This window comes from Xenopus laevis, chromosome 4S, assembly GCF_017654675.1.
Source record: "Xenopus laevis strain J_2021 chromosome 4S, Xenopus_laevis_v10.1, whole genome shotgun sequence".
Lineage (NCBI taxonomy): Eukaryota > Metazoa > Chordata > Amphibia > Anura > Pipidae > Xenopus > Xenopus laevis.
Window position 1 is genome coordinate 19,479,071 of NC_054378.1, and position 15,447 is coordinate 19,494,517.

A 15,447-nucleotide genomic window follows, 5' to 3' on the forward strand; every position below is an offset into this window, starting at 1 on the left:
CAGTGGCTAGATAGTGATAGACAGACAGACAGACAGACAGACAGACAGACAGACAGATAGATAGATAGATAGATAGATAGATGATTGATGGATAGTGATAGATAGATAGATAGATAGATAGATAGATAGATAGATAGATAGATAGATAGATAGATAGATAGATAGATAGATAGATAGATAGATAGATAGATGATAGATAGATGGTAATAGATGGATAGATAGATTGATAGATGGTAATAGATGGATAGATAGATAGATAGATAGATAGATAGATAGATAGATAGATAGATAGATAGATAGATAGACAGATAGTAATAGATGGATAGATAGATAGATAGATAGATAGATAGTAATAGATGGATAGATAGATAGATAGATAGATAGATAGATAGATAGATAGTAATAGATGGATAGATAGATAGATAGATAGATAGATAGATAGATAGTAATAGATGGATAGATAGATAGATAGATAGATAGATGATAGATAGATGGTAATAGATGGATAGATAGATAGATAGATAGTAATAGATGGATAGATAGATAGATAGATAGATAGATAGATAGATTGATAGATGGTAATAGATGGATAGATAGATAGATAGATAGACAGATAGTAATAGATGGATAGATAGATAGATAGATAGACAGATAGTAATAGATGGATAGATAGATAGATAGATAGATAGATAGATAGATAGATAGATAGTAATAGATGGATAGATAGATAGATAGATAGATAGATAGATAGTAATAGATGGATAGATAGATAGATAGATAGATAGATAGATTTTTTGTTAATCCAATAAACTTTATGTCACTGCTGAAATACTACTGTTCCCATAAGGCATGTTATATATTAAAAGGAAGTTGCTACTTTGAAAGCTCAGCCAATGATAAACAAAACTTCAAAGAATTAAGAGGGGTTCCCAATATGATATATGATATATTCATTTGACTGTATGTAACTAACTATGTAACTATGTAACAGATAGATAAAGCATAAATAAAGAATGGATGAACAGATATATAAAAGAAAATTATTCATTTGCTCCTGCCAATACCCATGGCTAAAATAGGGGCACTTACTAATATGGTCGATGGCTCCCGCACAGAACTTCCCATAGAACTTCTTAGCTCCGAGGTACCGGAGGTCGTGAATGGTGTAAGGCCAGAGGTGAAGGACATTATTCCGTGAGAAGGTGTCTCTCTTCTCCACCACCACCACTTTGGCTCCTAAGCAGGAAAGCTCTATAGCAGTGCGAAGGCCACACGGACCCCCTCCAATTATTAAACACTGCGGCAAAGGAAGGAAGAGGTTAAGTATCAAGATACAGCAAAAAATCGATTCATAGCGTTAAAATGTTCGGCCATTCATATTATTAATTGAGGAGCAGTAACAATGCGTAAAAGTCTCTGAAGTTCAGGCTTAGATTGTAAGCTCAATGGGTTGGGGGCTTCCTTCCTCCTACCGCTCTTAGCATGTGGCTCCTTATAAATGTTTATATTGTATTTATTGCCCTATCTGTGCTATTAATGTATTATTGCAAATAAATGTCTCAATAAAACAATAAACAGTATATGGTCACATAAGAGTATACACATTAACCCCGAGCTGACTCTCTCTCTGCACCTTCATGTCTGGCTCATACAATTACAGCTCATAATTTCCCCAACTTCTATTTCTAGATAAGTTGCCCTTAAAAAGCAGTTTGTGCCAGATTTTTGACACAGACCACTCAGTCCTATACATTACTAATCTCTCCCAGTGCCGTGAGAGCCACGGCCGCACATTCCAGCCACATTAGAACAAAAAATGATTTTTGCATGGTTTCTGCATGTTCTCCTCTGGGCGCCATGAGCTAATGGGTGACAATGAAATATCTGAAAGATTGAATCACTTATGAATTAATGTAGGGGCCCCGCAAAGAACAAGGGAATCACAAACAGTTACAATAAAGACCAATTGTACATACTGGTAACTATTTTTATTGTATCCTATCTGATCCCTATTGAAAGCAGCAGTTCTGCCCTGCTTTATGGCTGAGATTCTAGATATCTGTATAACAGAGCATTATGTCCCAGTGACTACACAGATCCTATCTGATCCCCATTGGAAGCAGCAATCCTGCCTTGCTTTATGGCAGCTGAGATTCTAGCTATCTGTATAACAGAGCATTCTGTACCAGTGGCTCCACAGATCCTAACTGATCCCCATTGTAAGCAGCAATCCTGCCCTGCTTTATGGCAGCTGAGATTCTAGCTATCTGTATAACAGAGCATTCTGTCCCAGTGGCTGCACAGATCATATCTGATCCCCATTGGAAGCAGCAGTCCTGTCCTGCTTTATGGAAACCAGTATTGTTACTCTAGTCTAGACCTTCTGTCTATTAGTTGATGTGCTTTATACTATGGGAAGATACAGAGCACTTGGAGAATGTATTATGGGAAGGTAATACTGCATGACTAATGGGCCAAGTTAAATTTATTTATTGCCTTACATTTCTTGCCTTTTTTGGGAGCCTTAGGGGATGACTAAAATCCCTCCCAAGTTATGACAACAAACATCACACGCTGAAGGAGAAGTCATCAATGGAACCAAACGGTTTGTTAATACATTCTCCATGTTCCACAGACAATCCTTCTTATTCCTAAAAATAGTTACACCAGCCCAAAATCACACACATGGGGTAATTTCCTTTATAAACTCACAAAGAACTAACTATTAAGATCAAATGTAGACCAGATGTTATTAGAATAGAGGAAGGGGATGTTGGCAGAGAAGGGTCACTCTTCTGTGATCTGATTGATATGGGAACGGGGTGTTCTGACAAGTGTCGCCAAGTGTGTCCCAGAGCTTCAGTCACAGTGTATAATTGGCTCCAAACAAAACCCCCAGCAAAGTCCTGACAGGTTGACTGATACATTGTGCCAAAAAGAACACTGAATCCTCTATTCTCCTGATCCAGGTAGATAGATTATGTTTTATCTGTTAAATGGTAGGACCTACCCTATTATTATCCAAGAGACTGTTATCCCCACTGTTACTATAGGCACCATCTCTCCCTACTATACCTGCTATCCTACACTCACATTCCCTTCCCAGAGACTATTATCCCACTTTTACTATAGGCACCATCTCCCCCTACTATACCTGCTATCCCACAGTCACACTCCCTTCCCAGAGACTATTATCCCACTGTTACTACAGGCACCATCTCTCCCTACTATATCTGCTATCCCACAGTCACACTCCTTTCCCAGAGACTATTATCCCACTTTTACTATAGGCACCATCTCCCCCTACTATACCTGCTATCCCACAGTCACACTCCCTTCCCAGAGACTATTATCCCACTGTTACTATAGGCACCATCTCTCCCTACTATACCTGCTATCCCACAGTGACACTCCTTTCCCAGAGACTGTTATCCCACTGTTACTATAGACCAGAGGCGGGCCAAACAGGCCGGGCTCCCTAGGCAGCCCAGCCCGCCTGCTCGCCCCTTCCTTTCTCCCGTTCCCAGCGTGCATGCGCAGTAAACACGTTCCCAGTGCGCATGCGCAGTAAAGGCGGTCCAGCGCGCATGCGCATTAAAGAAATTCACGTTCGCTTCAGCGTGCGGCGCTTACTGCAAACAGATTTCCAGGTGGGTTCAGTCTAGGGGTAGGCAGAAGAGGTAGCTGCCCAGCGCCCCCTAATCATTGCGCCCTAGGCAGCTGCCTCTTCTGCCTACCTCTAGTTCCGGCCCTGCTATAGACACCATCTCTCCCTACTATACCTGCTATACCACAGTCACACTCCCTTCCCAGAGACTATTATCCACTGTTACTATAGGCACCATCTCTCCCTACTATACCTGCTATCCCACAGTCACACTCCCTTCCCAGAGACTATTATCCACTGTTACTATAGGCACCATCTCTCCTACTATACCTGCTATCCCACAGTCACACTCCCTTCCCAGAAACTATTATCCACTGTTACTATAGGCACCATCTCTCCCTACTATACCTGCTATCCCACAGTCACACTCCCTTCCCAACACTCCCTTCCCAGAGACTATTAACCCACTCTTACTATAGGCACCATCTCTCCCTACTATACCTGCTATCCCACAGTCACACTCCCTTCCCAGAGACTATTATCCACTGTTACTATAGACACCATCTCTCCCTACTATACCTGCTATCCCACAGTCACACTCCCTTCCCAGAGACTATTATCCCACTGTTACTATAGGCACCATCTCTCCCTACTATACCTGCTATCCCACAGTCACACTCCCTTCCCACAGACTATTATCCCACTGTTAGTATAGACACCATCTCTCCCTACTATACCTGTTATCCCACAGTCACACTCCCTTCCCAGAGACTATTATCCCACTGCTACTAATAGGTATATTAATAAAGATATGAATATAAGAAATTAATAGTGCATAAAATAGGCTACATAGGCCCCATACCTTCTGTTTTAGGCTAAAATAAATTAACCGCAAACCCTACATAATAACGTGTATTTGCCATGAATTCATTTCGCACCATTACTCTGATACACTGACAGAGTGGAATTCTTGGTTTTGATGACTCTGCTCATACACACATAATCCTAAAGAATGTTCCGGACACTGGAGTGAAACATCTCCACCTACACAATAAAACACTTCTCAATCTACAATACAGCTTCATTACTTGAATCTCTTTGCTGTATCTCTCTGTACAGTATGAGGGTATTACTTATATATAACAAGTTGTTTTTGGGTCTATATTGTACATTTGTTGCATGTTATGAGCCTGAGTGGAAACTGTGACCTGTCGCATATACCAGACCCTCCCTCGGGTCCTGCTGGTGAAGCCAATGCTGAACAGAATATTAAGAACAAGATGTTCTGGACACTGGTTTTATATAGGCTGGAAAAGAATAAAAGAGATGGAACAGAGGGAAAGTCTGAAATGACAAAGAAAATATGAATGTAGCACGCTCAATAATATGGAAAATATTTCATGTCACTGCCCCCATACAGTCTCATCACATTTATATATTTACTCATAAACTGTACATAGAGATTCCATATGGCAGCATAGGTATTCCCCTGTACTGAGCACAATCCAGCACAGTGTCGGACTGGAATCTTCTTACTATATTACACTTATTATCATTATTACACTTTTTGTTTTCCATAAAGAAATAGGGAATGACCATGAAATAGTCTAAATGGTTAGAAGCAAGAGGCCCACTGACACCTGGGCCCACCGAGAGTTTTCCTGTTATCCCGGTGGGCCGGGTCCGACACTGATTCAGCAGGAACAGCCCCCTAAGTTTGCTTTCAAGCCTACATGGGAAGCGATTCAGTCTGGAAATCCAAAAAATATATATTTAGAACTTTTTAACAATAAAACATTACTTAGAGAATATGTTTTTAACAATTAAAAGAACAGTAACGTCAAAAAATAAAAGTGTTTTAAAGTAATAAAAATATAATACAGTGTTGCCCTGCACTGCTAAAACAGTGTTGCCCTGTACTACTGTTTATATAAATAAGCTGCTGTGTAGCAATGGGGCAGCCATTCAAAGGAGAGCAGACTCAGGTTACACAGCAAATAAGCTCTGTCTGTCTAATGGTGTTATCTATTAGTTAACCTGTGCCATATAGCCGTTTTTCAATTTCCGCCATTGCTCCACAGCATCTTCTTTATATGAACTATAGTAGTGTTTCGGAAGCAAACAGATCAGTTTTACCAGTGCAGGGCAACAGTTCATGATATTTTCATTACTTTAAAACACTTACATTTTTGGTGTTACTGTTCCTTTAAGCAGCCGGCACCATCAGCACCCGGTATCCTGGATGATCCACAGCTGCTTTGAAAACTAAAGATGAAAAGCAAACAGGAGTTTAAGTGGGGATGTTCTCTCTTCCATTCCAATAACACTTTTCATTTATCCAACATGGAAGCAATGAAGCAATTCTTAGGAGGTCTAGAACGTGTCAGATGAACTACAGTGCATCAAACTAAGCCTACAGAAGCCCATCCCTTCCTTATAACTGGACACAAAGAGATTTCAACCTTTGCAATAACTTAGCCGGCGGTCTTGTGCCTTTATATGGTCACAGAACCCCTCAGTGAATATCCTTATAATTTCAGTAGGGGGTACATTATCCTTTATAATACATGAGTGATACTCAGAGTTCCCTGTATAACTCAGCCTGCAGCCTTGCGCCTTTATATGTTCACAGAACAACCCCTCAATTCTAATATCCTTATCATTTACAGTAGGGGGTACATTATCCCTTATAAAACATGAGTGATACTCAAAGTTCCCTGTATAACTCAGCCTGCAGCCTTGTGCCTTTATATGGTCACAAAACACCTCAGTGACGTCTAATATCCTTATCATTTACAGTAGGGGGTACATTATCCCTTATAATACATGAGTGATACTCAGAGTTCCCTGTATAAATCAGCCTGCAGCCTTGTGCCTTTATATGGTCACAAAACCCCTCAGTGACGTCTAATATCCTTATCATTTACAGTAGGGGGTACATTACCCCTTATAATACATGAGTGATACTCAGAGTTCCCTGTATAACTCAGCCTGTAGCCTTGTGCCTTTATTTGGTCACAGAACCCCTCAATGACTTCTAATATCCTTATTATTTACAGTAGGGGGTACATAATCCCTTATAATACATGAGATATAAAGGATTCTCTATATAACAACACACACCAATACAGGGGGCCCCATATCACCACCCAGGTTATCCCAAATAGGAGGTGAGTTTAATTAATGTGCAGCCAGTAGGTAACTGCATTCGGCCTGATACATAAGTTGTGAATAGACAGATTCTCTCTGAGTGACAAGAGCTTCCAATTTCCTTACTTATTGGAATGAAAATACAAATGTTTTCCAACAACCAATCAGCAGAATGTTGTGAGTACCGAGAGCTGCCTATAGGCACAACTAATGTATTTATTAGCGGATATATTGCATGAGGTCACTGCTGTAATACAGATTAACCCGTAAGGCAACAGAGCAGCTTCAGGATCTAAGCAGATATAAATATCTTTGTCCCCCTCACACTTTTATATTCAATTTAATTGTGTTTATAAAAAGGCTCTATTTTCCCTGGCACCAGTTTAACATAAAATCCTGTGAAATGGACACACAAATAACATTTAGAACCTGCAACTCAGGGGGCAGCAGACTTGCAGGGGCTCTAATCCCGCCAATGACACTACTCATTGCGTCTGGTAAAACATATGATGTCAGTGTAGCTCCAGGGACATGAGATAAGGATTCGTGCCCATTACGGCTCCTGATAAATGTTAAGAGACGTGTTTGGGCACTGCTTGCGTTGCTAAACTCTTAGAGACCCAAGAGTTTGAGTTCAGACTTAGGTGTTTGTGTTGGCGGGATTTAAGCACTTAATATTATATTACTGACCTCTCTGTTCTCAGTTTGTCACTGTGTAACTATGTATCAGACTCTGGGAATAGCTATTGTGTAATGAGGTTCATTTCAAATGTAATGAGGTTTCAATTCAGCATTTAGTTTCCTTTTTTTTTCTTTTTCTTTTTTTAATCTTGGAGAAAATGGAAGGAAGATTCAGGGGTGAAGCATAGAGGTAAGTCCTATGGCACATGTGTACTTACATGATATATGGAATTGTGCCAATTCCATATATAATACCCAGAGGGGTAATTACATTTATAATAGCCAGAACCCACTGTGTGATAAATACAGGGCCAGTTCCATGTGTAATGTCCCAGAACACATGGCAGTAAAAATAAAGTGCCAATGCTATGTATAATGCCCCAGAACACACAGCAAAATAAATACAGTGCCAATTCAATGTATAATACCCCAGAAGCCACAGCAGAATAAATAAAGCGCCAATTCCATGTATAATACCTCAGCACACAAAGCAGGAAAAGTACATGTCCAGTTCCATGTATAATATCCCAGAACACAGGGTGGCAATGTCAGTTACCTGTATAATGCCCCAGGACACACAGCAGGATAAATGCATTGTCAATTCCATGAATAATTCCCCAGAACACAGGACATGATAAACACAGTGCCAATTACATGTATTATACCCCAGAACACATAGCAGAATAAATACAGGGCCAATTCTATGTATATTACCCCAGAGCACATAGCAGGATAAATACAGTGTAAATAACGTGTATAATACCCCAGAACACACAGCAGTATAAATACAGTGCCAATTCCATGTATAATACCCAGAACACACAGCAGGATAAATACAGGGACAATTCCATATATACAGTAATACCCAGAACACAGAAAATGGTCTGAACCAGTGATGGCACATGACTCCTGCAACCTATGACATTTATAACACATCAATCCCAGATCACTGAACACTGAGTAGCCTGTATAGGGTATGGTCCACCCATTAGCATGAGAAGAAAGAGTGACTTGTGCATAGCACAGAGCGTGTGTCGGCTGCTTTCTACATGACACAGACCTGCACGGTCAAAGCAGACAGCATTAGAATGATGTTATTGCAGAACTATGTCCTGCAGATCCCTCACACTACATCGGCTGTCAGAAACATGGCCGCCCATCCTCAGCCGTGCTTACTCACTTATCCTTTGGCTCAGTGCTGAAATGTTTGTTGGTCGTTGGAGTTGAAACATTTGGCACAGAGTAAAACAATTTCTTTGTTGAACGAAGAGCCAGAGATGGATGTAATGTACCTCGGTTCATCTTTAGTGCAGAATAATGTTTGAGAGCGACAGAGAGAGAGAGAGAGAACACAATGAAACATAATAGCAGCAGAATCACTGTCAAAATCAGCTCCAGGCAGAACTGGAATCAAAATGATAAACAGCTCCAATATGTGACTGCTAGTCCCTCGGTTTCCTCGTTATTCCATTATTGGAGATGAGGGAATGTTTTCATGTGTCAGGACTGGAGTCTTCATTCTTCAGGCAGGTATGGAGTGGCCCCAGTTGCTTGGCCCTTATCTTTCAGCAGAGTCAGTCATACCTTCTACAAGTGACAATGGCAAGAGCAAACTATGGATATACAGTACAGTATATGTGTAAGATACATTAACATTATGAATTTAAGGTTCCTTCCTACTGTCACTGTCTTGTCCTACAGTCTCCATCCTGCCTAATTATCTCCAACTTGCCCTACTGTCTTCATCTTACCCAAATGTCTCCATCTTCCCAAACATCTCCATCTTGCACTAGTACCTCCAATTTGCTCAATGTCTCCATCTTGTCCTACTGTCACCAGTTAGGGTGTATCTTACTGTCTTCATCTTACACAAATGTCTCCAACTCGCCCAAATGTCTCCATATTTTCTTACTGTCTCCATCTTGTCCTTAGGGTTGGACTGGGCCAACAGGACACTGGGAAAAACCCAGTGGGCCCCTCCAACCTAAACCCACTACGTACTTGAGACATGCCTTCCTACTGACCTCCCCCCTGTCTCTGATTGCAGCCGCAAGTAGCAGTGCACAGTGCTCTGTGGGCCGATATGCCGGAGGGGAGTTGTAGCTAGGCTGGGGGGCCTGATTTGGAAGTCTGATTGGTCCTGATCCCCCAGTCCAGTGCTACTTGTTCTACTGTCTCTATCCTGCCCAGCTGTCTCTCCATCTTGCCCTGGTATCTCCATCTTGCCCTACTGTCACTATCTTGTCCTACAGTCTCCGTCTTGCCTTACTGTCACTATCTTGTCCTAGTGTCTCCATCTTCCCCTACTGTCACTATCTTTTCCTACAGTCTCCGTCTTGCTTTACTGTCATTATCTTGCCCTACAGTCTCCATCTTACCCTACTGTTACTATTTTGTCCTACTGTCTCCATCTTGTCCTACTGTCTCCATCTTGTCCTACCATCTCCTTCTTGCCTTACTGTGCCTCAGTCATATACCTAGACCAGCAACCAGTAGAGTTCAAAAGGTACCCATGGCAATTATACCTAGTTACACCCCCTACAAAAATCTATTACTATGTGTGGTAGAAGCACCTAGGGAATAGGATTATGTTGACTGTGTTGTCTTAAAATATTTTGAAAATTCTGGACTACAATTTGATTTCAACTCCTGACTGTGTAACGCTATTGTTTACACAAGAGGAAACTTTGACAAGAACCTTCACAAATACACCCAGACGAGTTGTTCTACTGTCGCACTCATCGCATAATAATGTGCATGAGACACCAGCCTCTGCAACAACCAACATCAAGGTGAAACTGATCCATGTAACAGATCTGGTTTCATGTTCTGCAACAATTGTCTTAAAAATCCGCTGACAGTGCAAAAAGGAAAAGTCCTTCCTATAAGCAAGGGGTTCAAGAGGCAGAGAGCTTTTCTCATAAAGAAGCAGATAGGAGGCAATGTGGTTACTGCGTCTGACATGTAAATATATTCCCCACCCCTTTAAATGCAAGGAAAGTAGTTTTGGTTTTACAAATAGTAATATGTCATTGTCTGCGCAGAACAGTGTCATTGAGAAGATTCTTAGGAAAGATTACATTGTCATTAAAGCAATATTTATTCCAAGAAAGAACTCAGAGTTTCAAGGCTAATACTTTGCTCTGCTGTCTCCCAAATGTAATGAACGATGCATTTCTGTAGCAGACCCAAACGCATTATTTTAATCAGAATCAGAATATTTGAATGGATAGAGTTCGTATTGTTATCAGCTTAAAGGATTACTCCATTTCACATTATTTAAATTCAGTGAACAGGAGCCTGACATCCGATTATGTGAATACCAGGGAGTCCGAAACAAGAATCTAGCAGAACCTGCAGAAAATCAGCCTATGGAAGTAAATAACATTTGTTTTCATGAAGGTATAAGAAAATCAATATAACCCTAACAATTCTACTACCTCTGATCCAAAGTCACGTGAGCCAAACTGGCACCAGAACAGACAGAGCGCTTGCCCAGAAGCTTTTCCTATAAACAGACTCTGGGAACAGATGACAAGGCTGATAAATTATCTCGCTGAATGAGGTTTCTTTTTTTTATCAGCTCAAATGCGTTTCCTGGATTCTGATTGGCTAACTTCCCTGTCACCCAGTCGAAATGCAGTCATAGAATTTCCATTATTGGAAGCAAAATAAGGTTCAACGAGCTCCATATTAAAAAAAAACCTCTTTATGAGATGTGAATATATTATTTAACTGTGCAGTGTTTCTTTCTACACGTCAAACCCATCTTTGGTAAGATGTTACTTGAATAGTATAAACTGCATTGTATAGTATTACATAAATCAGTAAGTCGCTTTTACATTGCGGGGGCGCCATCAATTATCATCGGATCCCATACAACTAAGATAGCAGAGCCCCCTCCCCTCATGGAGCCACAGTTGTTGGTGCATGGGTCATCGGGGCCCCACGGGCAGTGTACTTGCCAAGAAGTACAATGCGGCCTAAAGTATAAAAATGCCCACATTCAGGCATGATCACCCATCTTATCTTCCCCCTTCATGCCCTATTACACCCTATCCCCTCCTACAATCCCCCAAATCCTACCAATCTCCCTACAAATCTCCACCATGATCCACAAGTCCCATACACTTCACAACTTTTAAATTTCTTGAGTCCCATCTCTTCTTTGGGGCTGCTGACTAGTGCACCCACTTTACCCCTCTGATGGCAGATTATTTACCCCTCTATCCCACTCTATGTGTAGCCCTATCAAATGCCTTTAAATCCCAACATACAATACAAATTAAGAAGATGCCTCATTACCTTGGTGCCTATACAAGCTTTGCCTTTCTTGTACTCTTTCTGGCCATGCTTCTTATCCAGCTTGTTCCACAAGGCTTTGGCTTTCCAGCTGGTGACTTTAGACTTCAGCTTGGTGTAGAAGTGCCGGTGGTCCTGAGGATCAAGTTCCAACTGGCGGGTGAGAATGTTGAAGGCCTGCAGGGTTCCTTTACAAGTCGTGGCCTGGATGAAGTTTTCAAACAGTTGACCAGCTTGGCCATGCTTGTCATCTTCATTTTCTCCCATGTTGCTTATGAAGATCCAGGAGCTAAGCTTAGATACCAACTACCTGGGTTTGTAGGTCACTTGCTTCTCATTTCTATGTGACGGCTGGAAAGAGAGAAAGAGAGGTTATGAAGTTTCATCTCCAAGTACCCAATGTTTGCTCCTAGCTCCAAACTTAGCTCAGATACCACCAAACTTAATTCAAGACAAGAAAAGACATTTCAGATGGCCAAGGCAACTTTCCTTATACTCCGTCAAGTGTGTGCATTACCCAATATCCATAAGTTTATCATCAATAAATCAATTAATCTGCAATTAAACCTGAGGAGAACCTGCATTTATAATTGGAACCTCCAAACATGTAGATACAAGCCTTCAAACATCAAAACTTGGGTTGCTTTCCTAACTAACTAAAGAACACTTTAGGAGGTTGGGTGCTCTCTACTTGGTAGGAACCCCTCAGAAAGTTGGGTTGCTTCGTACTCCAACCCAACTTCGTAAAGTGCTAAATGTACAGACATCTGGCTACCTTCAGTAAGAAGCAAACTATGTTGGGTTGCTACTCATCAAAGAGCACTTTAGGGAGCTGAAAAATGTATAGAGCAAAGCAACTCCTTTACTGAGTTGGGTAAGGAAGTACAGACCGTTAAAGTGGGAATAGGGGATGACATACCCAATGGGATTTTAAAGACATTTAAAAATTAACATGTTGGTATCCCTTTAATGGTTGTAAGGGGGTGAGCATATTTTTTTTTTTTTAGAGGTTATTACTTACTACAGAGGTAATTATTCTCAATATGATTGTTTAACAGGCAATCACAACAGCATATATATATATATATATATATATATATATATATATATATATATATATATATATATATATATATATATATATATGAACACTATGGCTGCTGTCGCTTTGCACTCTGTGGGGAATGCCTTTGCTAGTATAAAGAATACACCCCCACACACCCATAAATAAATACAGATACCACTATACACAGAAGGAATCAAGTGTGCCCATATGGTTCATGACTGTTTAAAGGGGAACTTCAATCAAAAACTGCTTTAAGGGGGGGGGGTGGGCTTTGCACCCCTTTAGTGCTCTGGCTGTTCTGTCTTAAAACCAGTGAAACTGTTTAAATGAATCTATTTGGAAAGCTGTATTTTTTTAAGTTTGCAAAAAAAACCTTTTGGGGGGAAGGTTTCTCCCTTTAATTTAGTTGCACTGGATAGTGTGATGAGAAGCAGAAGCTGCTCTGCACCTGCTCTGTCTCTGCCCGATCCCTTATGATGTGGGGAAGCCTCCCTGTTTTTAGAGCTGTTCCTTCGTGTTCATCCAAAAAGGAACAAAAATAACCTCTTTCTGCTTCCTCCCAGCACTTCTACTCCAAACCACAGTCGGACCCTCCTAGCGACAACAGAACCGACTCCCACCCTGGTCGGCTTCCCTGCCCTGTTATTTGCTTGGAACCTGCATTTTTGGGTGATTACAGTAGCAGCTGTCCTTAGGGAGACCCCACAATCTGCGGCTTTCGTCCCATGTAAACACTTTCCTTTTCTCTCCCCTTCCTATAAACAGTCATTTTATTTGAAACATTGTATCAAATGTTTCCTTCCACAATTTGAGAAAAGGAAAGTGAAGTTATGTCACAGTTTCTGTGTATATTATTTTAGATTGTAAGCTTTTAGCCAGTGCTCTCGTTTGTCTGTGTTAATAATGAACCCTTATGTACAGCGATGCGGAATATTTTGGCATATAAATAAAGGCAATAATAATAACAATGATAATATACCGATTTCATAAATCTTTTAGAATGCCAGTGTTTCCTTAGAGATGCTAAACCAGTCTTAATGTAGTCCCTCCTGCTAATTATTCTTCAAACACCTGCATGGAATATAAAGAAGACCAATTGTAAAGAAGACCAACTGCATAATTGCACTAAAAGCTGATGCAAAGCAACGACCTCCATGAAATGCTTCTGGGCTGCTCTCCCTTTCCTTCCCACGTGTCAAACAGAGGCAGGTTTTTTCCATTAAATGTACTGAATAACACAAGTGAATCCGACCATTAAAAGCAATTAAATAAGACAAACAGATTCAGGATTAGGGCAAAAGCTCTTTTTAATGGAATTCTAAACTCCGAGCTGAACCAGCACAAGCACAGGGCCCACACCCAGCACTGGAACCCACACACCAGAGACACAGACTGGCAGAACACAGGAAGAAGGTTATTGCTGATGGCAGCTGCGTTATGTCTCTCTCTGCATCTGGGAGACTTTTAGCCTTTTAATCAGGAAATCAGTAGCTGGGTACTTCAGAAAACCATCTACATTTAAGTGCAATAGGACAGCAAGTGATTTATATCTTGGAGATGTAAAGGGAAACTAGACCCTGGCAGCAACCAGTCCCTATTTCTGAAGTGGAAATGAGAGCAGAGCAGGCAGTAACCCTTCCAACACTATCCTCTTGTCTCTGTGTTAGTCTAAATTATGTTCATATTCTGTTGTAAAGTTTTCAATAAAAAAAACATAAAAACCCTATATATTAGGTACCTATCTAGTGCTACCAATCCCTATTTCTGTAGGGAAATGAGAGCAGAGCAGGCAGTAACCCTTCCAACACTTTGCTCTTGTCTCTGTTCCTAAATATTAGGTACCTATCTAGTGCTACCAATCCATATTTCTTTATGGGGAAAATCAGAACAGTCTGCAGCATGTGTCTATTCAACCAAACAGCACATTACTTCCATCTGTTAACACTCCTAAAGGGATGGGTTGGCCAAGTTACCCTGGTAATTCCTGCAGACTATTGGTGCCCATTTCCTTGGGCTGAACTGATGCTGATTGGTTGGTTTGCCTCTCTGTACACCAGGCTTGGTGCAGCTCTATCAACTATATTTACAGTGTTGGAGACCTGTTTGTGTTTTGTCAAAAGCTCTTGGAAATGCAGAAACAAAGCCTTGTCTACATGGAAGTGAAAGTCACAGCAAATGCACAACAAACGCTATTAAGATCTGTATGGGCAGCCAAAGGTTAGTCCATTCTTATGAACACGCATGACTTGATGTGTACAGGTGCATGAATGGACCCACAGGGCGTAAAATAAAGGCCATTTAAGCGCCTATGTTGGTATCAAAGCCAAGGGCTGCTGTACAACTTACACTAACAGAAAGCAGCTTTATGCAGCTTCAGGAGTAACACCCGCTTGGTTTCTCCCAATTCAATTTTGGCTGACTCCAGTGCAGCCCACGGCCTCCCTTTGGCAGAGAGATAGAAACTGTTTTACACCCTATAGATTTAGGTTCAATCTATGGGTATTTGCATCATGTCACCAAAGAATGGGGGGGGGCTGGGTGTAGTGGCTGACAGTTGCTGTTCCTCCACTAGCCTTTTCTTGTACTTTAAATGATCGGAGCTTTGCCTAGGGGTTTTTTTTGGTTACCTTCCAATGCCAGG

The 15,447-nt window shown here is 41.0% G+C and overlaps 1 protein-coding gene across 6 annotated transcripts in view; it reads right to left on the reverse strand.

Annotated features, from left to right (window-relative positions):
• The window catches only part of LOC108715283 (F-actin-monooxygenase mical2-like), a 108,498-nt gene that overhangs the window by 77,623 nt on the left and 15,428 nt on the right, over positions 1-15,447 (reverse strand). For all 6 annotated transcript variants that reach the window (XM_041560996.1, XM_041560997.1, XM_041560998.1 and 3 more), the window contains exons 2-3: positions 11,744-12,091; positions 1,090-1,297 (exon numbers count right to left, since the gene is read on the reverse strand). In XM_041560996.1, coding sequence (XP_041416930.1) covers positions 1,090-1,297; positions 11,744-12,007 — 472 coding nt within the window. In that variant the 5' untranslated portion in view covers positions 12,008-12,091. The remainder of the gene's footprint in view (positions 1-1,089; positions 1,298-11,743; positions 12,092-15,447) is intronic.